Source organism: Aedes albopictus, chromosome 2 (genome assembly GCF_035046485.1).
Source record: "Aedes albopictus strain Foshan chromosome 2, AalbF5, whole genome shotgun sequence".
Taxonomy (NCBI): domain Eukaryota; kingdom Metazoa; phylum Arthropoda; class Insecta; order Diptera; family Culicidae; genus Aedes; species Aedes albopictus.
Window position 1 is genome coordinate 216,634,935 of NC_085137.1, and position 22,672 is coordinate 216,657,606.

The 22,672-nt window shown below is 37.7% G+C and overlaps 1 protein-coding gene across 1 annotated transcript; it reads right to left on the reverse strand.

The window, feature by feature from the left end:
* Positions 1 to 7,254: 7,254 nt before the first annotated feature.
* LOC109433111 (large ribosomal subunit protein eL24) lies at positions 7,255 to 18,100 on the reverse strand. The gene is made up of 4 exons (XM_019709504.3): positions 17,985 to 18,100; positions 17,820 to 17,895; positions 17,325 to 17,572; positions 7,255 to 7,491 (listed from the first exon to the last, which is right to left on the reverse strand). Exons 1-4 carry the CDS (start codon positions 17,987 to 17,989, stop codon positions 7,359 to 7,361), a joined length of 462 nt encoding a protein of 153 aa, XP_019565049.1. The 5' UTR covers positions 17,990 to 18,100; the 3' UTR covers positions 7,255 to 7,358.
* Between the last annotated feature and the right edge of the window lie 4,572 nt (positions 18,101 to 22,672).

A 22,672-nucleotide genomic window follows, 5' to 3' on the forward strand; every position in this document is an offset into this window, starting at 1 on the left:
TAAACCCCCTCAACCATTCATCCCTCAGCACGGGTCGCCTGACACCTTGGATTGGGGTTACCTGTTTGGTGGACTTTTACCCCCGGAACAGGTGGTCCGTAGTGCTATTCTAAGCCGGCAGCTACACGGGCAATTGTGTATGTAAACTTGTATCTTAATTATGTTCATTATTAATAGTAGTCTGATAATCCAAGTCTAGTGATTTTTTTCCCAAGGAATAGAAAGAGTTGGTGTCATAATCAATACAATACTTGAAACTGGAAACTCCTTATTTCCCCCTATGGGTTATAGGGAGGGGCGGGACATTAGAGCCTACTCATCAGTGGAAAGGACTTGATATGCTAATCGGTTTAGCATAGGGCAGATACAAGTCTACTGGTAGACGTATCGCCCAGCGAAACAACGCAGATTGGCCACGGCCAGGGGGTGCGTTGATTATAACAGAATAACAGAATATCAAGTGAGCAAGAACAGAATAATGAAATGCATTGTTAAAGCTTGCCTCTTGACATTTGTGCGTCTGAAATGTTGATGCACTGTTGAACGGGATTTCAAGACGTTTGTCCTTAACCCTTAAATGCGCAATGTTGTTTTAAAACAACATACCTAAAAACGCTCCAAAATAATTGACCTTCATTTTTATTATTAATTTATTTTTTAAATCAGTTTTTTATTGTCGTGCGCCTTTAAGGGTTAAATACCTAAGATGACTTTCAAATTAGCTTGTTTTCCATGTACTTCAAGTTGATACTATATGATTTAATATCAAGCCAAGCAAATTATGTTTGTATTACGTTAGGCGATATAAATTCTTCGTTTCATATTACCCCGGCGGTTCAAAATCGACACAAAAACCACACTTTTTTTAAAATCATTTTTTGGCATATAAACACGATATGACTATGATATTTTTATGCAACTAGTGTGTAGTATTATCATAATCACCGAGTAATATTGATCATAAGACGTGCGAGAGATTCAATGTTGTTTTCGGCATCTTCTTTCGACTTTTGATTAAGGTGGCCAAATTACCCCGACTTACCCTACGTTTTGGTTATGTTGATAATTTTGTTAGGTGATAAGCACGATAGTTTAGGTATTTTTTATGAAAAAATATTTACTCTCTTAAACTGCAGACAACCAGGAAGGACCGTCGGTTTCGTGGTAGGTCGCGCACACGTTGACTTTTTACAGTGTAGGGTATTGGTTTCCTTCTTAAGCATGTGGCTCCCATTTTCATCCTACGAAAAACAAAAGATTGAAGCGCTGTTTGTGTTGTTTCTTATGTTTGTATTTTTTGTTTGAAGTGAGCACCCATGAAAACAAAAAGAACGGAATCAATCGGTGCCGTAATCACTTGTTTTCGAATAGGATGAATATGGGAGCGTTCCGATTTATCAGGGTAGTCAAAGCCAGAAATCGAAAGTTGAAGAGTCACGCCAAACGCTTACAGCAAAGCTAAAACCAGCAAAACGATTAGCTGAATATTCAGCAATATTTTTCTGGGATCCAGCACTACTTTGTGCCCTGTCAACACAAATAGCTGGATGTTTCAGAAAAATGTGCTGAACTTCGGGAATTTGTATTGCTGAATGCATTCAGCACGGCAAAAAAACCAGCGAAATTTTCTGGTTAGTTGTCAAAAACGTTTAGGGTGATACAATTATTATCCATTGCATTGGAGGATACCTCAAAGGAACCTGAAGAAAAATCCACATTTCTCTACATAATTGTTTTAAAGGGAAGCTGGCATATCCAATCTTCCAGATTATAACGTATAACGTCGAATAGCAGCTCTGATTACCTTCCTTTCTCAGAATTGGTTGTTTGGCATAGGGTAGCGAGCCACTTGGGCAGTGGCCGGTATTTTGGGCACTTTTTGCTATAGACACATTCCACGCACTTCTACACCGCGGTTTTTGAACTTAAATGAACGATATTTTCGGGCTCCTGCTGTAGATTATGATTCGTTTTGCACCAAAATGAAGATATTTTTTTTTTCGAATGAGTATAATCAGTTTTGTACCTTTTAATTCTGCCCTAATTGCTTATCCTTTGACAGATACGCGTATTTCGACTACTACTTGTAATCTTCCTCAGTGTCAGTTATCCACTGACACTGTGGACACAGACAAACAGACGTAACACTTCGAACATTTTTCGATTCAAATCATAGTCACGAAAATATATTCGCCCAATGCTAAAAGGCCTATGTTTGACCAACCACCAACTAGGTGGCGGTAGTGAGCAAACGTCAGACTCGAAAAAAAACCATGCGAGCGCCACGGTTGGGCAGTTGGCCAACTATTAAATTTTGAAAAAGACCGTTAAATCGGTGTACGATGAGAATTTTCAGAGTGTTACGTCTGTTTGTCTGTGCTGTGGATATACACACTAAGATCAGCTCGGTATTTTTCCCATCTTTTTACTGAGTTCTCAACAGCAGATTTAACTCGGTACGCTCGGTTATTTATTTTGCGGATATTCTGTAAATGAGTTACCGAGCTCAGCTCACAAACTGTCAAAAGTTACTGAAGCACGGTAAATATCGTTACTGGTGAACGGTAAATACGATTACCGAGTGTACCGAAATAAATCTGCTGTTGAAAACTCAGTAAAAAGATGGAAAAAATACTGAACTCAGTGAAAAAATTACTGAGCTGGAACATCTGAATCTTAGTGTGTAGACTGTTTCAGAAATTATAAATACACTAACGATTAACTGCCATTTCAATTTGAGCATAATATCCAAAAAAGTTTCTTCTAGCTCTTATTGTAAACATGCTAACGAAGCAAATAATACCAATTTTGTTGATGTTTCTGGTAAAAGTTAAAAAATAGGGCTCTGTAAACTAGATGATTAAAATTTGAAGTTGCACAAAGTGGTCAAAAAATGTAGCATAATAGAAAAGAAAAAAATCTCACAGATAAAATATTTAATTTCCAAACACAATAAAAATGGCTGTATCGATAATAAAAGATATTTCTCGATTGGTGAAAGTTATTTTTACAGTAGACGTTCGATAACTGCAACATGTTTACGTTTCACTTAGCGAACGAAAATCCGATAACTGCAACGCCTGACAGTGTCAACAAGCCATCAATTGACATAAAATGAACGAAAAATTCATTCGACTGTTCATTAGGGCTAACATGGCGCACCATTTTGACGTTTGGCGGTGCGATAACTGCAAATTTGTTGCATTTACCGGACTTGCAGTTAAAAAGCATTGCAGTTAAACCGTTTGCACCGACCGAACGTCTACTGTACTGGAATATTTGATCAAGAACCATCATTACAGGCCTTCTCTGGAAATATATATAATATATATTTGTTTCAGAGTATAGCATATTGTACTCCATATTTTTATAAAAATATGGAGTACAATATGCAGGGTGGCCACTCAACTCGGTAAAATAAATTCCCGGTTATTTCCCGGTACCTAAAACTTTTTTCCCGGTTTTCTAGAAATTGATTTATATGGTTAAATCGGAACATTGATATTGCTATTTTCTCACTTTTCTGATTTTGTAACAGTTGAACCTTACTCACCATTGTCAAAGGTCTAACAATGTCAAAAAATATCCTTCATCATAAACAGCCCAAGTGAAGTAGACTTTTGGCTCAATTGATCGCGTTCTAGGAGGTTGACAATTTATGGCGGCTTTGATAAATTTTACATTTATATATTTTTATTTTAAATTCCCCAACAACATAACACCATAACTGTTCAATTTTATGCTTTAAGCTTGAACTGTTTAACACTCAAAATGACATAAAAATACTTGAATGCGATTTTTTGTACCAGAAGTTCTTTTGTTATGTGCAAGTTATCAACATTCAAAATTCAGAAAACGTTAGTAAAATCTCGAACAAAGCAAAAATTAAATCATGCCTAACAATTAGAAGCGAATGAGCCCTGCTATTAGAGCATCTTTGGTGGAAAAACAAAATCCAATATAGGCCACATTTAGTAAGAAGCCCATATTTTCTCTAGTCTTAAAAACTTCAAATATTTCTCAAGAAAGTATTTTCGGAATTTTATACATATTAGATATGCTCTATTCAAAGTTAGGGTAGAGATTTCTAACTCAAATCAATTTCTCGAGAATCTACTGGAGCAATCCCTGGGAGAATATTCGAATCTCTTGAAAAAACCTGTAAAGGTAATCTGGAATGTAAAAACTGTTTGTGGAATCTCTGGAATAATTATTTCCTTGATAATGTTCACTGTTGAGATCCTTGACGGTATACTAATGAAAGGGGGACTCCCGAAGAAATCCATGGGAGAATTCAAATAGGTAAAATATAGTTGGAATTCCCAAATAAATTACTCCATAAGTATTTGTCGAAAAGCATGTAAAATCTTTAAGAACGTCTTTAGAAATTATTTATAATTTTATCAATAATTTTCTTGAAAAAAAGGAAATTATTGGTAAAACTGCTTGATATGGTTGAATGGTTTTGTTACTTGTAAGACGTTTCAAGAAATCCCTGGGAAAATATCTTGTTAAATCTCTTAATGAATGTTTCGAGATTTGTTGATTTTTTTCACCGAAAAAAAATCAACAAATCTCGAAACATAAAATTCAACGGTGAAGAAAAACCCCACAAAGTCTCTTAATGCATTATGAAATTCAAATAACTCAACGTACATATGTACAGATGGGTAAATTATTGGTTAAATTGGGAAAAAATCCACAGCTCAGGTGAGATTTGAACTCACGACCCTTATTCGCTAGACAAGTGCTTTACCAACTAAGCTACCGAGCCAATTAATGACCCGGCAACTTAGTTGTCATAAGGTTCAATTCTAATCTCATCGATCTATATCATCTTCCCCTAAACCGCAAATATAACCATCTCTGTTGTACATATGTACGAAGAGCGAAAGCGATTTGTTTATTGTTTGAAACTTTCCCAATTTAACCAATAATTTACCCATCTGTACATATGTACGTTGAGTTATTTGAATTTCATAATTTGACCACACGGATTGGTATTACCGAAAATTTGCACTTCAAGTGAGCTCTTAATGCATGTTTGGAGAAATCTCTAGGAGAATCTGCGAAGAAAACCTTGGTTTATCATCAAGAGAAATGTTAGGCAACCTGGAAGAATCGATTGTATACTATCTAAAGAACATGTGCAACATGGAATACTGGAAAAAATGTTATGAAATTCTTGAAGACGATCGATTTAACAGAATTTCTAAAATCATACGCATTTGTAATTGTAAAGGAAAACTGCGGTAAAATAAGGTATTTTTTTAAATATGGCAATATGTTTTTCTGTAATGATACAATACACTGACTGCCCTTCCCAAGATACATTATTTTAAGTTTTCCATTTATAACTTAGCTTTTTCAAAAACAATTGTAATTCTCCACAACAGTTCTATTCAGGCTTGTCCGCACTGAGCGCATGAAAATTCTGCTCTTTGGAATTACACCATCAAGCACATCATAAATTGGAAATTTTTTCATCTTATCAGATAGAAGGATGTTGAAATATTGTAAATGTCATTTCGAACTGCCAAAAAACCGCACCGCAGAGCCACACTGAGCGCGCAAAGAGATTTTCACCCGGGTGAAAACACTCTAGTGAATTTTACTTTGAACGGCCCGTGTGGCGCTGCGGTGCGATTTTTTAATAGTTCGAAATGACATTTACAATATTTCAACATCCTTCTATCTGATAAAATGAAAAGATTTCTAATTTATGATGTGCTTGATGGTGTAATTCCAAAGAGCAGAATTTTCATGCGCTCAGTGCGGACAAGCCTGGTTCTATTAAAAAATCCAAGATTTAAAATCAAAATTTAAGAAAAATCTAAAATAAATCTTATGATTAAGTTTTGAACTCTGCATCTAGTATCTGCGATATATTATACTTTTGGTCGAAATACGAAGTGACCGAACGTGCGAAAATTGATTTTTAACCTACTTAGAAATGTCGCAACTCAATTTGGATTAGTGTATATTGTTGCTCTGAATTAGCTTAATGATGCGCAACAGAAAAAATAGATTAAAATTTACTTCGCAGCTGCAACTTCGCATGTGCTTCTAGCGACGACTTCGATTTGGTGGTGCGACGATAATAGTATCTTTAGATAACAAAAATATTGATCATGTTTAAGAAAAAATAATGATTCTCATGTAGATGCAATAGAAATTATTATCCTGGACCTTCAATTTTAAGGGTGGTTTATGTTCTAAGCAAATTCCCGTTTTTTCCCGGTTGTTTGCGATACCCCCCCCCTGAATATGCTATACTCTGAAACAAATTGGTAAAAATCATTAGAATAAACAAAGTGTATTTATAATTTCTGAAACAGTCTATAACTGACACTGAGGAAGATTACAAGTGGTTGTCGAAATACGCATATCTGTTAAAGGATAAGCAATTAGGGTGGAATTATAAGGTACAAAACTGATTACACTCATTCGAAGAGGGTATTCTGCTTAGAGGGTTCGAAAAGTCGGTACAGGATGAAGATAATCACTTATATTCATCTAATAGTTTCTGAAACTTTGAAAACTGCTTCTAGAAAGTAGCAAATTTCTTGACATTCAATCAAAATTCGTAATTTTTTGCGATGGTGTCCCGTTACGCTGTATTTCTTGATTTCCTTCAAAGTGCAAAGGTCCAATTCCCAATTAGAAAGCATAAAATGAATCTTCTATTCAAATCTGATCGTTTAATATGCTGGTGTAGCGTGTAGGATTTAACAACATTACGATTTTTGGAAGCAAGAGTTTAATTCTCGCGCAAAACGTAATGCGTGGAATGTGTCTAAAACTCAAACCAATTGGCTTGCAATTTTGTACACGGCTAGATACTATACGTATCTCACCGCGTTCAAAAAAGTGAAATTGGCTGAGTGATAACAGAAAAGTGCCCAAAATAGAAGCCCTGTCGAGATGGTTCCACTTCCCTATCGATACATAAATGAATAAATAAAAGCAATTTTATTTATTCATTTATTTCATTTTAAAGCAGCAATCGACACCATCCAGCACGATTTCCTTACTCTTAATGTAGAAACGGGTTTGCTTTTCCCGGTAAAGAAGTGCGTCGAAATCAATGCATCGAAATTGTTCAGCGTCACGATGAACCGTCGGACATTCGTCCACTTGAGCCACAATCATCTTGAACTCTTCGTTGCAGGATGGGTTACCTACCGAATGAAAAAAGGCCGAGTGACTGTATTTTTTGGCGGTGATATCTCTTTGAATTTAACCCATCTTGAGTGGTTTACGACCTTTCTGTTATTCTTCTTCCTTTGTAATTCTTACGACTTTAGCAAGTACATTCACACGCGCACAGTTCTGATGAGAGCCACACTACTGGAGGCTTATCGCTTTCCTCCGACACGTGGAGCAGCCTTCTGCGACACCTTGGCGGCCTTGGTCTTCTGCTGCTTGGAGGCTGGTGCCTTGGTCACCTTCTTCTCAGCCTGCTTGGCCTTCTTGGCTTCCTTGGCGACCCTAGAACGAAATGACAGAAGCACATTAGCTAAATTGTTCACCTGCGTTGTGGATGAATCACCAAGTGCGCACAGAGCACACATGGCGGATGCATGTACTATTTCTAAAGAATGAAATCTCTATACACTCTCTAGTAGCAAGAATGCAGAAATCTCAGGTGAACGAAATGGAAGTTGATCTAGCCAAGCTTATTTCTTCAAAACGCCATCGGGTAATAGACGTTTAAACGCGCAAGCAGGCCTCTAGGGGTGAGGGCACCAATAATCGAACTTTCTGAACTTGGCCAAATCGAATAACATTTCGTGATGGACGATAGTGATGTTAGTAATGGTTTCGTCTATAATGCTTGATGAGCAAAAGAAAAGGAATATCTGAGGTATCCGTTCCCCGAATTTCATTCTATTCGTAAGGTACCTATATCAAATGTGAAATTTATTGTATAGGCATTTCCTTGCAGAAGCATTTTTTGGGAAAATATGTTTGAGGAACTTTTTTGGAAGATCTTCCATGAAGTGTTGTTTTGAGTTTTTTGTGGTAAAAAGTATGAACGTTTTTTCTGTCCTCGAGGAATCTTTTGGGTAGGGGGATTAGGGGCATAAGGACACCCTAAGCAAATGAGTACGTTAAGCCTGTTTAACAGAGAAAAACTTAACATATTATCGGTTGGCTTAAAACTTCAGCTTGTTTCCTACGTTTTCAATCATTTACAGCAGATAGAATGTCTTTATGGTAAAGAAATAATGAATTGAAAACCGTGTGTTTTTAGGGCTGGCAGGAAAGGTACGGGGCATATGTTATGCTAATTTTTTGATTCTATAACATTCCCCAGAAAACCATTCCCCAGAATACCAATCCCCAGAATTCCATTCCCCAGAAAACCATTTCCCAGAATGTACCATTCCCCAGAATGTACCATTTCCCAGAAATCCATTCCCCAGAAATCCATTCCCCAGAATGTACCATTCCCCAGAAAAGCTTAATATACTCGTCTAAAAAGTTTAATTCGATACACAAACAGTACAATGTTGATCATAAAAATATGTTATAGGCAAGGATTTTAACATTATAGTGTTATTACGCGCAAACATCTATTTCTTATACGATATATCCATAAAAATATTCTACAATGGTTCAAACGTTTAATTACCATTGTACACAGTTGCATGTTGATCTTTAAACCTATCTTGAAAGTTCACAAAATGTCCATTTTAGTTGCGTTGCTATAAAATGTTTTGTTTTTGACAGATTTGTGAAAATTGTGCAGCACTTGTTTCACGATGAATAAAGTTTTAAAAGTGATGTGCAAAATTTATAGAGAAAATGCATTTTCTTTTGATGTTGTTCAGTGTACAAGATGCTAATGGACCAGTTTATGGTCGGTTTATATTAAAAAGATTTTTATGTCGAAAACTTTGAGTTACTCGGAAAGACTCAACTGACCACGTTTTTCTACGCAAATGGTTGGAGGAATCCATCCCAATGGATGCTCCTAATTATTCGCTTCAAAGGCCCTTCATTCATGCGGTATGAGAAGGGCTTTTACCATTATTCCAATACTATGGAATAGAAAAAGTGATCATAGGTATAAGCAGTTTTAATGCCAGCAATTCTAAATATTTTTAATGAAGAAGTATCATTGTTTTCCTTTTGGCTTTCAAAAACCCAACAATGTTCCTTCTTTTAAAACAATTTTTTTCTTAGAATTAAGGCAATTAGTAATTTTTTTGGAATTATAACTGCTTACATTTTCAACATAGATTCTCCCTTCTTTTCTACATAGGCTGTTCTTTCAAATTGCACTTTTCAGGAAATTATGGGCATTATTGCAACCACCGGTGTTAAATTGATGTTATATTTATTATATATATTTTTTTTCAAATTTCTAATCACCTGTGCTTGTGGTGCCGATAATTACCTAAACATTGCAACTCGAAAGAACAGCCCATGTAGAAAAGAAGGGAAGATCTATGTTGAAAAAGTAAGCAGTTGTGATGCCGATAATTTCCTGAAAAGTGCAATTCGAAAGAACAGCCTATGCAGCAAAGAAGGAAACATCTATGTTGAAAATGAAAGCAGTTATAATTCCTATAATTGTACCAATTGCCTAAATTCTAAAAAAAAGCTTGTTTAAAAAAAGGAACAGTGTTGGGTTTTTGAATGCCGAAAGGAAAACAATGTCACCACAGACAAACAGACGTAACACTTCGAACATTTTTCGATTCAAATTTTAGTCTCGGAAACAGATTCGCTTAATTCTAAAAGGACTGAATTTGACCAACCATCAACTAGGTGGCAGTAGTGTCAAACTCGAACAAAAACGATGCGAGCGCCGCGGATTGGCAGTTGGTCAACCCTCAAATAAACCGTTAAATCGAAGTACAGGGGATGGCCAAAATGTTTGGGATAGGCAACTTTTTTTCTCCTACAAAAAAATTCAACATGCTATAACTTTTCATAGAGTGCATCAAAAAATCTCAAATTTTGACTGTTTGTCTACCTATTATATGTGCATCATTGGTACAAATTTGGACTCGATTGATTAATTTTTCACGAAGTTGGAACCGTTCGGGTAAAACACTATTATTTAGACAACTAATTTTTGAACTGTCATATCTCGAAAACCAGTGAACCGAATTGAATGATTTTCTTAACGTTCATCAACAATATATTGATACTTGATATGACGTTATAAAATGTAATATATTCTCACGGCGAATTAAGTTATACCGGTTTGAAATTTTTACCCATATAGAGGAAAATAAGTCAAATTTACAACACCACACAAACATTACTAAAAGTGTTCTTCTTTCAATCTTAATAGGCTCTAATATATCTGATTAGAGATAACTTGAGAACAGAAGTGCAAAATCTTTGGATATCAACACTAAAATTTATTGACATTGATGTAAAAAAATTACATTTTTTCGAGAAAAATCCAAAAAGTGTCAATCCATGATAACTTTTTTCAATGTTTAAAAAGTACCTATGTTTTAATAGTTTGTGAAGCATTTACATATTGTTAGTGTACGTTTAAAATTTCATTCAATTCGGTTCACTGGTTTCCGAGATATGACAGCTCAAAAATGAGTTGTTTGAAAAATAGTGTTTTACCCGAACGGTTCTAACTTTGCGAAATATTAATCAATCGAACTTAAATTTGTACCATTGATGCACACATAACAGGTTGACAAACAGTCAAAATTTGAGATTTTTTTATGCGCTTTATGAAAAGTTATAGCTTGTTGAAGTTTTTTGTGAGAGAAAAACAGTTGCCTATCCCAAACATTTTAGCCATCCCCTGTACGATGGCAATTATCAGAGTGTTACGTTTCCTTCTTCGTTAAAAAAATGTTTGAGTCGTTATAAGATTTGTTGGCATTACAACTGCTTATATGTTCATCAACAATTTTCCCTTCTTTTGCATAGTCTGTTCTTTCGAGTTGCACTTTTCAGGAAATTATAGGCATCGCAACTGCGTATATACTTTTTTAACATAGATTCTCCCTTCTTTTTCGGGAAATTATGGGCATTACAGCCTCCACCGGTGTTAAAATTGCTAAAATATTTATTTAATATTTTTTTCAAATTTCTAAATACCTGTGCTTGTGGTGCCGATAATTACCTGAATAGTGTAACTCGAAAGAACAGCCTATGCAGAAAAGAAGGAAAAACTACGTAGAAAATGTAAGAAATTTTGATGTCGATAATTTACTGAAAAGTGCAATTCGAAAGAACAACCTATGCAGAAAAGAAGGAAAAATGTATGTTGAAAAAGTAAGCAGTTGCGACGCCAATAATTATACCAATAATCTAAATTGTAAAGGCAAATCATGCTTACTTCCAAAGTTTTTAAGAATTTTTGGCAGGATGTTTCTTTCGGTGATTTCTTACGATTAAATATTTGATTTTTAGCGATTAATATAAACCATTCAGGGTCTCCAGTTAGCTTAGTGGTTAAGGCTATGGATCGCCAATCCGGAGACGGCGGGTTCGATTCCCGTTCCGGTCGGGAAAATTTTCTCGACTCCCTGGGCATAGAGTATCATTGTACTTGCCTCACAATATACAAATTCATGCAATGGCAGGCAAAGAAAGCCCTTCAATTAATAACTGTGGAATTGCTCCAAGAACACTAAGTTGAAAAGAGGCAGGCCAAGTCCCAGTGCGGACGTAGAACCATAAAGAAGAAGAAGATAAACCATTCAGAAATAAAACAATAGTTTTATTTTCTTTCTGGGGAATGGTACATTCTGGGGAATGGAATTCTGGGGAATGGTACATTCTGGGGAATGGATTTCTGGGGAATGGTACATTCTGGGGAATGGGTTTCTGGGAAATGGTTTTCTGGGGAATGGTACATTCTGGGGAATGGAATTCTGGGGATTGGTTTTCTGGGGAATGGTTTTCTGGGGAATGTTATAGAATCTAATTTTTTCGATACATCGACCGGTTAAGTAATTTGCCTACGAGGATCAATATCACAGATATAATACTTCATGTTACGAGTTTACATAACATCAATTAATGTGAATTAAATAAACTTAAGGCTGAAATAATCGGAATGTTTTTTTCCAAACTCTCCAAAACGCCTAACCACAAACAAACAGACATTAAAAGTTTAACATAGAAGTCAACGGTTTCAGCAAAAAATAGGGGTGTCCATTATGCCCCGATTTCCCCCAATATGAAACAATTTCTTGCGATTTGTGAAGAAAATATCTTTTTTTTTTACCGGATGTAGGTTTACCAAACATTTCCCAAATTTTCAAAATTGATTGGCTTCTTTAGTGGTGTTGAGATAACTCCATATTGGGAGCGGGACATTTGGCATAAAGTCATTTGGCATAAGGTCGTTTGGCATAAGGTCATTTGGCTAAAGACATTTGGCATAATGGACATTAGGCATAATCCAAATGCACCCTTCTTTGTTATGCCAAGTGTCCATTATGCCAAATGACCATTATGCCAATGTATTTATGCCAAGTGACCTTATGCCAAATGACCTTATGCCAAATGACCTTATGCCAAATGGCTTTATGCCAAATGACACAGACCCCTCCATATTCTGAATCTGCATGCCAAACTGAGCCGAAATCCAAATTTTCATCAATTTTGGTGCCCGGGAACCTATTTCAAAATCAAGCAGTTGCCCAGCTGTCAAAAGGTGATTTCAAAAAATCTCTTTGAAATTGATTTGAGATACCAAAATAAAGTTCTAAAAATCTGAAAAAAATCATAGCGGCTCAGAAAAAGGTGCTCTTTCGTTTAAAAATAAAAAAATCACTGATTTTTTTCTTAATTTAAAAACCCAATACTAGTCGATGGATTTGTATGCAAGACTGTGGATAAGACTTTGGATCACCAATACGGACATGGCGGGTTCGATTCCCGTTCCGATCTATAACTTTTCTCGACTTTCCTGGGCATAGTGTTGTATTGAACTTGCCTCACAATGTACAATTTCATGCAATGGCAGACAAAAAAAAACCTTCAATTTATGACTTAATTCTCGTTCATAAATACTTTTAAAAATTGAATGAAGCGTAGATTTTGGCCAGACCCCCCAAAAATCTACGTGAAGGATCGTCTAGTGAAAGAACAGGATACTACTTGTGGTGCCGTAATGTTGCGATTCCGATGAAGATTCTACGGAAAACTAAGAATAACGATGGAATATTAACATGAATTTTGAATAAAAACGGGTGGTGCCGATTATCCTGGCCGATGGATAGATACTAGTAAACTGTAGAGAAAACCTGGGATCTTAAGAACTCTTTCCGAGATTTATCAATTCGTTCAGGAATTTGCTTGGAAATGTACCTATGCAGAATACGATCCGAAATTCTTCTGAGAATTTTCCCAAAATTCTATTCAAGGTTATTCCTTGAAGTATTTGCGGGATTCCTCCTTGGATGTCTATATTTACCGCAATTCCCCCTTTACATTCTTTCGTAAAATCTCACAGAAATCTTTCCACTATTTTCCATGATCGTTTGATCGTTTTTGATCGAACTAATCAAAGTTTTTTTTCCAGAGACCGAAATGAGAGACCTGTCAAGCAATATTTGTGGTCTCAAGAACGCTTTCAAGGATTTGTCAATTCCTTCAAAGATCGATTTAAGAATTTGGTTGGAGCACGTTCCGTAATTCTTCTGAAGATTTTGCTCGAAGTCTTTGCGGATGTCTTGGATGTAATTTACCGCAATTTCTCCATTCCATTCTTTCGTAAAATCTCACAGAAATATTTCCACAATTTTTCATGAAGTTCTTACTTGTACTTAACAAAGTTTTTTTTTTCTGGAGTTTGAAATGAGCCAATATTTTGTTAGAGCTTTGCCCGGAGTTTATCTTTCCCAAATTTCTTCTGGAGTTTCTCCGAAAATTCCATCAAGTTTTTTTTCCGATTTGTAGATAGAGTTTTCTAGCAGGTATCCTCCCAGAATTTCTGCATGAATATTTCACGGGGTCTTTGTAGGAATACCTGTCCGGATTTCTTCCTCAGATTTTCCCTATAAGGCTTCAGGGTTTCTCGCTGGATCCCTTCCGGATATTATTCAAACATTTATTCAAGATTCCTTCAGGAATGTGATTTTTTTTTACTTTTGGACAGATTCTTCCGGATTTGTAATTTCTCTCGGGATTTCACTTGCAGGGTGTCCATTCAAATTCAGTTTTCCGATTCCCGGATTTTTCCCGGGTATGGACTAACTTCCCGAGTATGTACGAACGCAAATTATTGTTGTAGTAGGACGCTCCTCAGTGTATTTTTTATATACAGTTTTAATTTGGTCTATAACTTGATACGAATCTTATAGATTTGCTGATTTCATTAATTATGATTTAAAAAAAAAACTTACTGACTCTACAATCATTGGTGTCAATTTCCCCTTCTTACACGAAATTTAGTATTAGAGTTAGTTGAAAAGGTCCTTTCTATAACAAGGAAATGGAATCTATATGAAAATATTATTGAAACTGATGTCACTGTGTCTGATTTTTTCAAGAAAATTTTGTTTAATATCATAAAAAAATCGGTAGAAAAAATCGAAACACTTTTGGTAAACCTGGTCTTTAGAAACTAATGTATCAATTATTTGCTGAAAATCTCCATCTAACTTTTTGTTCTGCTTCCATCGTCATTTTAAACAATTTACTTGCTGAATCCAAAATCTTTTGACACCGATTTTCTTCGAATTTTGAAGTAAAACGTTTGAGTTCTTCTCCAATATTAAATATCTTGAGGACATTCAACATTTCTTCCTTTAGGAAGTACTCCATGGGTTCTGCCAAAAAAAAAAAAAATCATGAAATTTGTACCTACAATTTCTTTTAAAATGCTTCGTTTGGCTAATATTGCCGTAAACATATCAGGGATTCTATTGTATACTCTTCCTGGGATCCGAGTGATGTTCCAGGAAGTAACATTTTGAAACATTTCTTCACAGATTCCATAGAAGATTCTTCTGTGGAATTTACTACTATACTAAGGAAATCTGTAGGAAACTTCTTATGGGATCCCATCAGAGAGTCTTTCATGAGCAGCTTTTTTTTTGAAAATTCGCTGTAATTTACAGTGTTGTACTTACTCTTCAGAATTTTATTTGAATTTTACCTAAAACTCCTCCAAAATTATGTACAGAAGCGGATAGGCACAATATCACTGTTTTTCAATAATTTTCTTCTTGACTTCTGTCAAAGGGATCAAATTTAAGGGATCTGGCAGAAATATATGAAGAGTTCCACTAAGCATGTCACCAGAATCCCTCCAGAAACTGAAACATTTTTTTTCAAACGTGAAAATCTCTTCGCCGCAAGTAACTTCTGCAGGTTTACTGAGTTCGCCAGGAATTCCGATTTTCCTAACAAGACTCAAAAAGTCCATCGTGAAATCTTGCAGAAATCTGAAAATTTCGCCTAAGAAGTATATTCTGATTTCTTTTACATGAATTTATTAAGATCCAACAGAAACTACTAAAATTCCTGAGAGGCTGCCTTTCTATAAAAACATATTCAACCGGCAACTCAGTTAATGTTGCTATCATTCTATTCAAGACTTGCTTAACGGTGCCTCTACAATTTCCCGTGTTTTCCCGGTGGCTTCGAATTCCCGGTTTTTTCCCGGTTTTCCCGTATTTCCCGGATGGATGGACACCCTGCACTTGAAGATTTCCAGGTTTTTTCCCGAATACAATGGACTTTCCTCAGTTTATCACAAAATTTCACCTTGATTGCTTCCGATGTTTCTCCGGGATTTTTTTTTTACATTTCGTAGATTACTCTATGAGGTACTCCGGGGAAAATTGCTGCAAAATCTTCGGGAGAAACTATAAGATCCAAAAAGAACACCCAGAATCCCATGACATTTTTCGGTAGGGATACCGGGTAGAACCCTTGCAGTAATTCCTGAAGAATCTCTAAATAAGCATTTTCAAGAGATCCTGGAAAAGCCAAGTGGAAAAGCTTGTTAAAGCCTCTGAAAGAAATCGCGGGAAGAACTCTATGAGAAATGCTCTTGCAAAAGTCTGAAAACTCAGATAAAAAAAAAAAACTTTGAGAGAAAGTTCAGGACAAATCTTGATACACATCCCGGGAGCTATTTTTAAGAGAAGTACTGCCGTGAATCGCATATCTGTCCCATTTGTATAGGATATCCAGCAAAAATGGGACTGATATGCGATTCACGGCAGAGTACCGGCAGAGACACTCCGAGAGAAATTTGAAGAGGAATTCAGCGAGAACTTTTGAGAAGTTTTCATGTAGAAATCCCGGGAAAAAACTAAAGACAAAAGCTCACGGAAACTTTATGACGAAATTTTAGGAGGAAATCCAAAAGAAATCCAGTGATGGCCTCTGGAAGCATTACGAGAAGAAATCCCGTGATAAAATCACAGCTGGAAAGGCGTGATTATCCAACATGACCATTCTGGAAGTTACAGGTTCGATTACCGATCTGTCCAGGAACTTTTCGTAAAGGAAATTTCCTTGACTTCTTTGGACATGAGAATATCTTCGTGCCTGCCACACGATATACACCTGCAAACTGGTCATTGGCAGATAAAAACTGTGGAAGTGCTCATAGAACATAGAAGCTGAGAAGCAGACTTTAGTGCGAATGTTACGCCAAGAACAAATCTCATGAAAAATTCCTGAGGAAATACAGAGAGAAATCCGAAGAAATTCCAAAAATATATATAAAAGGAATCCTAGGAGAAACTCCGCAATTTCGAGATAACATCTGAGATATAGCTTGAGAGAAACTCCTACAGAGACTCAGGTTAATCCTTGAAGAAATCCCACGAAAAATTCTTTGGATGAAACGCAGCTGGATTATTGGGAAAAATCACCTGAAGGATTCTGGGAGAAACACCGAGAAAACTTCTGGAAGAAATTTAGAAATTCTGCCCATAAAAAAACTCAAAGAAAAATAGGTCGGACTTCCTGAATTTTGGAAGATTATCAAGAATGAATCTCGGCAAGAATTATCTCAATCATGGAGAAAATGCCGATAATAATTCAAAAGAACTTCCAGAAAGAACACAAGAAAAATCTCGTGAAAAAATTCGGAAGAAATCTTGTGAGCAATCTTATTAGGCATCTCTAAACAAGTTCCAGAAAGAAACCCTGACGGAATTTCTGAATGAATTTGAACATCCAAAATCATAGACGACTAAATTGAATCGGTCGACTTGTTGAAACAATTTGTTTGATCTTCAATTCAGTTACAGAAGATTTGTAATCGGTCGAACATTAGTGCACTCACCCTATACAAGTATGCATTACGAACATCACACGGAAAGGGAAATTTGTTTCCATAATTTCGAAGCGGTACTTACTTGATGGCCTGATCACGCTGGGCCTTGCGGACCTCTGGCTTCATGTTACGCTTGGCCATGATATCGGTGAGGGAGGCACCGACGATGGCGCGCTGGAACTTCATGGTACGGCGGGTGCGCTTCTTGGCGGCTTCCTCAACCATGCCCTTCTTGTGCTTCCTGCGGTACAGCACGGTCCATTTCACCTTGCGCGGGTTGCGCTTCATCAGGAAGGAACGCTCGCATTTCTTGTTGATGAAGGTGAAGGTCTACAAAGAGGGAAACCGGAGAAGCAGATACCGTGTAGAGCAGCTGTCACTTGGGTGTAGCGAGGTTAGGCACAAAATATACATCAACAAACTACGCGATCCGCGGATTTTTCGAACAACTTTTCAGCGATTACTGCCATTCACAATTCTATCAGCAATTCCGATTGAACCATTTCGCTTGGAAGCGCAAATCCGGCACAATTTCACTAAAAACTCGCGGAATTTCACTTCCATTGTTGACACCTACCTTGCCATCGGCTTTGACCAATGTTTTACCACTGGCGGGGTAGATTTTGAAACCGCTGAACGCGCACAGACCGATCCTGGAATGAGAAATTCATAATTCCACTTAGTTGCTTGCTTGGCCAACACCTTGCACTTGAATCCGGTCCGAAAATATTGGAAAACTCACTTCATTTTGGCTGAATTTCTACTGCCTCTTCAAATCAGTAAACTTGAAGCCCGAAACGTGGGACAGAAAAGAACTCGATCGGCTCGGTGACGTCACGTCCAGCGATCGGCGTTGCCAACCGAAACGAGCCAAAGCTGTCAATGTCAGATGGGACGAAAACAAACGTGCGGTCATGGTTTTTCGATTCGGTGTTGTATGGGCGCGGTCGTATCAGAGAGTTGCGCAAAGTGTGGAAGTCCCGCAGTTTTCCCGACTCACCCCTTGATCCCGAGCTTGATCCCTAAAAAGTCTTCTTCTTCTTCTTCTTATTTCTGGCGAGCCGACACCGTTCGGCATCAGCTCTAGTTTAACGTCCGCCTATTTCTGGTACTAAGCCTAAACACGGACGGTCAGGGAGACATCCACACACACCTGACACCCTACATATCGAACCCATCAACACATGGGCCGGGACCTACGGCTTTACTTCCTATCCGAGGGAAGGCGTGATCAGATATTTTTGTCTCAGAAATACCGACGGCGTCGACTAGGATTGAACCTAGACCGACTGGGGTGAGAGGCAACCACGCTTACCACTACACCACCGACGCCGCTCCTAAAAAGTCGATCAATGATTTCTGTAGAAAACTTTAATATTGACGATCTTGCGCCAAATACGACGCACAGGCAAACAAAATTGTCCCACCATGGGTGGTGCACAAAATATGCACACCGGTTTCAGCATACATTGGTTGATGTCGCCGCTACAGTTTTCCAGTAACGGAGCGTTATTTTGGGGTGGTGTTTCAACTAATCGGTTTGTTTATGCACTGTTTCCTTTGTTGTTGGATGTGTGAACATTGTGCTGTCAAAGATTGAACATTTGCACGATCGTCGCGAAATCCTGCTTGCAAAGCTCAATACGAGGAATCAGACCTCCGAAGACCGCAAGTGATGCGACGTTCGTGGAAAACGTTTTTGTGCATTGATCGATAAAATGACGAGTTTTATTTATTTATTATTTATTGTTTATTTATTTATGTATTTATAAGTATTTATTTTAAGTATTATAATATTATAAGTATTTATTATAAGTATTATTATATATATTATAAGTATTTATTTATGTATTTATTATTTATTGTTGAATTCCTTGTGGTGGATGTCTCCCTGGGGCGTCGGAATTGGGTTCTTTAGGGGTATTACACGAAAAAAAATTTCCATATCGAATATATAAGAAAATGTTATACATTTTTGCCATTTCGTTTTCCTAATGAAGCTCATCTGAGTGCGTAATATGAAACATAACATACGATGAATAAAAAGTATAAGTTTCAACTTATGAATGCCATTCACTCTTTGTAATAATTTGTATTAGAATTTCCTCATAGAATGTATGCATTAAACCTAATATATTATATTCTGTATATTTTGTTTGAAATTCCTAATATTTTACTTTTTTTCCTTTATTTTACTAAAACAATCATGTTTTGTTTACGATTTGTACATAGTTTATTTAATAAAATCAACATAGTATGTGCTGTATACTGAAGACGTTAGAGTCCAATTATCAAAACCTTCCTCAAAGCAGACACAAAATCACGCATGCCAGCCGAATCGCTGTTCCGGCAACGGGTTTCACCGCCTTTAGCCGGCCAATATGACGAGAAGCAGCGGAGCTGACCAGAACTTCCGCTCCTGCAGGAAACAAACGGGTGTCAGTGCCTTAGCTATCCAGAGTGGCAAAGGAGTAGGAGGGATCCTCTTTCCGGCAAAGGATGATGCAGCCTTCCGTAAGCCGGATCATCGAGGAGTAGCGCCAGCCGGAATCTCTATTTCGGCAGCAAAGAAGCGGGTGGTAGTGCTTCCGGAGTATCGAGCAGAAGCGGAACAAGCTGGGATCTTCATTCCGAGAGCGGATGGCGCTGCCCTTTGCCCGTTGAAATGCTGAGGAGTTGCGAAACCAGCTGGAATCTCCGCTCCCGCTGCGACTAAGCGAGTAGATCCGCCGTCCGCTAGCCAGAGTGTTGATGTATTGGGAGAGAACCTGTTGAAAAGAAATGCTGAATAAGTTATTATCACAAACAATAAGTTGTAAAACACCTACCGTGATCTCCAAGCGCTGTTTCGCAGACTCACAAAACTACTTTTTTTATTGCCGGTGGCAAAATACAACGTGCCACGATGGCCCGCTTCGGAAAAAATCTGGCGCCGTTTTGTTTTTGATTTTCAAAACAAAACCTTAGAGAATCTATTAGTTGAATCTTATACTTCTCTAGCCATAACACAAAACTTATAAATGGTAAAAGGAAATGTTATGGCTAGCATTAGGTCATTATATGAACACAATTAGTTGTCTTTATGAAATCAATAACGTCGTATCTAATAAAAAACATTAATCAATCTTCATAAATTAAATCATTAAAATATTTTTCGTGTAGGATTATTTCATAATCAGATTCTTCGCCCAAAAATTAGTCGAAATCCAAAATTTCATAATTTTTGGAGTCCGGGAACTATTTTTAAAGTTCATTTAAAGTTTGTATGGGGAAATATTTTTGTTCGGGTTGAACTGTCACTTTATCGATTGAACTGTCATTCTATCCACGAAAATTAAAACTGTTTTGTTAATTTAACCATCAAAACAAAGGTATTGGAATCCAATTAAATCACGTTATACTCAGAAAAATGAGCTCTTTCGATTAGGCTATAGAAAATAGCAATATTTTATTCACTAAACAACCCAATTGGCTTCTTTAGCGGTGTTGAGATCAGGGGCCTACATCGTCGAAACCAAAACATGACGCTGAAAGCGAGCGCCCATCAGCAACGGACGGACGCCGACGACGGGAACATTCATAACAACATGCATGCGCTTCGCTTCATCCGTCCTTCTTGTCACTTTCTTCGACGCAACGATGGGTGGCGGCTCATTTTCACACCGACTGGGATTCAATTGAAATTTTCAAATTGTCTAAAATGTATGTTTGCTTAATTTTTTTTATGGGTAATACACTTTATCAGTACAGTCCCGATTCGTTCGTTGGCGGCTCGTTAGATGGGCTGTCTCGATGGTTGGATGTTCACTGGTTGGGGCAAAACCCAACTAAAAAGCACTGTCAATGTCAAAATCGATGTCAAAACGAGTTTGACGTCTGACCGTCGTCGCATCGCAGCTCCTGTATACAGACCGTTTGCGCAAGTATGTGAGTGTTATGTGTTGATTTCTCGTCACTTACGTGTGTCTAGAGCATTTTGATCAGTTGTCAGTTGCCCCAACGAACGAACACGATTCGCTAATCGGGGCGCAGTCGTGACCCAACGAGCGAATCCTCACTGTAAAATATGCATAGCATACATTAACATTACACAGATTTGCCAGTTGTTACACTCATTAATTGAGTTATAACAGAGAAATTCAGTCGATACCGAACGAGCGTGCGTGTGCTTGTGAGTGCGAAACAAAGTGGCATCTGCGACGGCGCAGCACCGTCGGTTCATCGGTGACGATGACAGTCGGGCTGAGCGACGACGACGGCGCCTTGTTTCCATTGACGATTGAAAACATTGTTTACAAACTTCGTCTGAAAATTTCAATTGAAATTGAAAATGTAGGGCCCTGGTTGAGATAATTCCTCACGCAGAAAAATAGCGCTTGTTTAAAACAATAAAACGCATGGTTGATTTTCAAACTGAGAATTTACTTTGTGTATAGGCCACCCGGGTGACGATGGGTATTATCGGCAGGTTTGTTTTCCTTGTCGGGGGTGGGGGGGGGGGTGTTTTGTCGACAAAATTTCCAGGAACTTGCTCATATAATTCAGCTTGGTTGGGATTTGAGGCCAACTCTGAGTTCAACAGCTTTTTAAAAAAAACCCGTGACGAAAAGATCAAAACTGCCGAAAATACACAATTTCCCCTATACCGAGATTTAAATATTGCGCAGTTAAAAGAGCGACGAGGAAGTGCGGAATCTCAAATAAAAGTGCGATTTAGTGTCAGATCATTTCGGTGTCTTCACCGCACTTATGCATTAGCTCACGATGAATAAGTGCGGTGAAGACACCGGAACGATTTGATGCAATATCGCACTTTTATTTAAGATTCCGCACTCTGTCGCAGTCCAGTTAGCAATGCAATAAACTATATACTATATACTATATACCTTTAACGGTGCGCTTCTATACCCCGTTTGGCAGCCCTCCATCATTGCAGCAAACCGAGCAGCAAACTTTACCGGTCGCTGCTGGATGCGCTCGCAAAATAGTAGCGCTATGGGTGGGTGACCAAATATAGTAGCGGGACAGTTGCGCTGCTAAAAATTCTATGGGAATATGACAGCCCTCCCGATACGAATCAAGGTGACTAATTTGATTGCTACCGTTGTGGAAAAGGGTGGTTAAGTCAAAATGGTAGCGCTGCGCGGGTTGCTCGAATAGTAGCCGCCGTTAATGTTGCTCTAAGATGGACAATACCCGAATGGATTAGAAATCAAGGCCTATCAAGGCAACTTGCACACTTACATGCACCATGCTCCCGGAAGCGCCTACTGTCAAATCGGAATCTGTTGTCGATAAAGTAGTTCATTTTTTTTGCCCAAAAAGGTTTGTTTGCTCTCTATCACGCTCTAGCACACGGTCGAAAACATTTTGTTGTGCAATGCCATCTCAGTCGCTCCACAGCTAGGCTGCGCATTTCTTTCAGCTGTG

Excerpts from the sequence above, each read along its gene's own strand:
- LOC109433111 (XM_019709504.3), bottom strand. Across the intron at positions 17,573-17,819 it reads TGGTCAAAGCCGATGGCAAG|ACCTTCACCTTCATCAACAA; the intron begins GTAGGTGTCAAC and ends CCCTCTTTGTAG. Across the intron at positions 7,492-17,324 it reads CAGCGTGATCAGGCCATCAA|GGTCGCCAAGGAAGCCAAGA; the intron begins GTAAGTACCGCT and ends ATTTCGTTCTAG.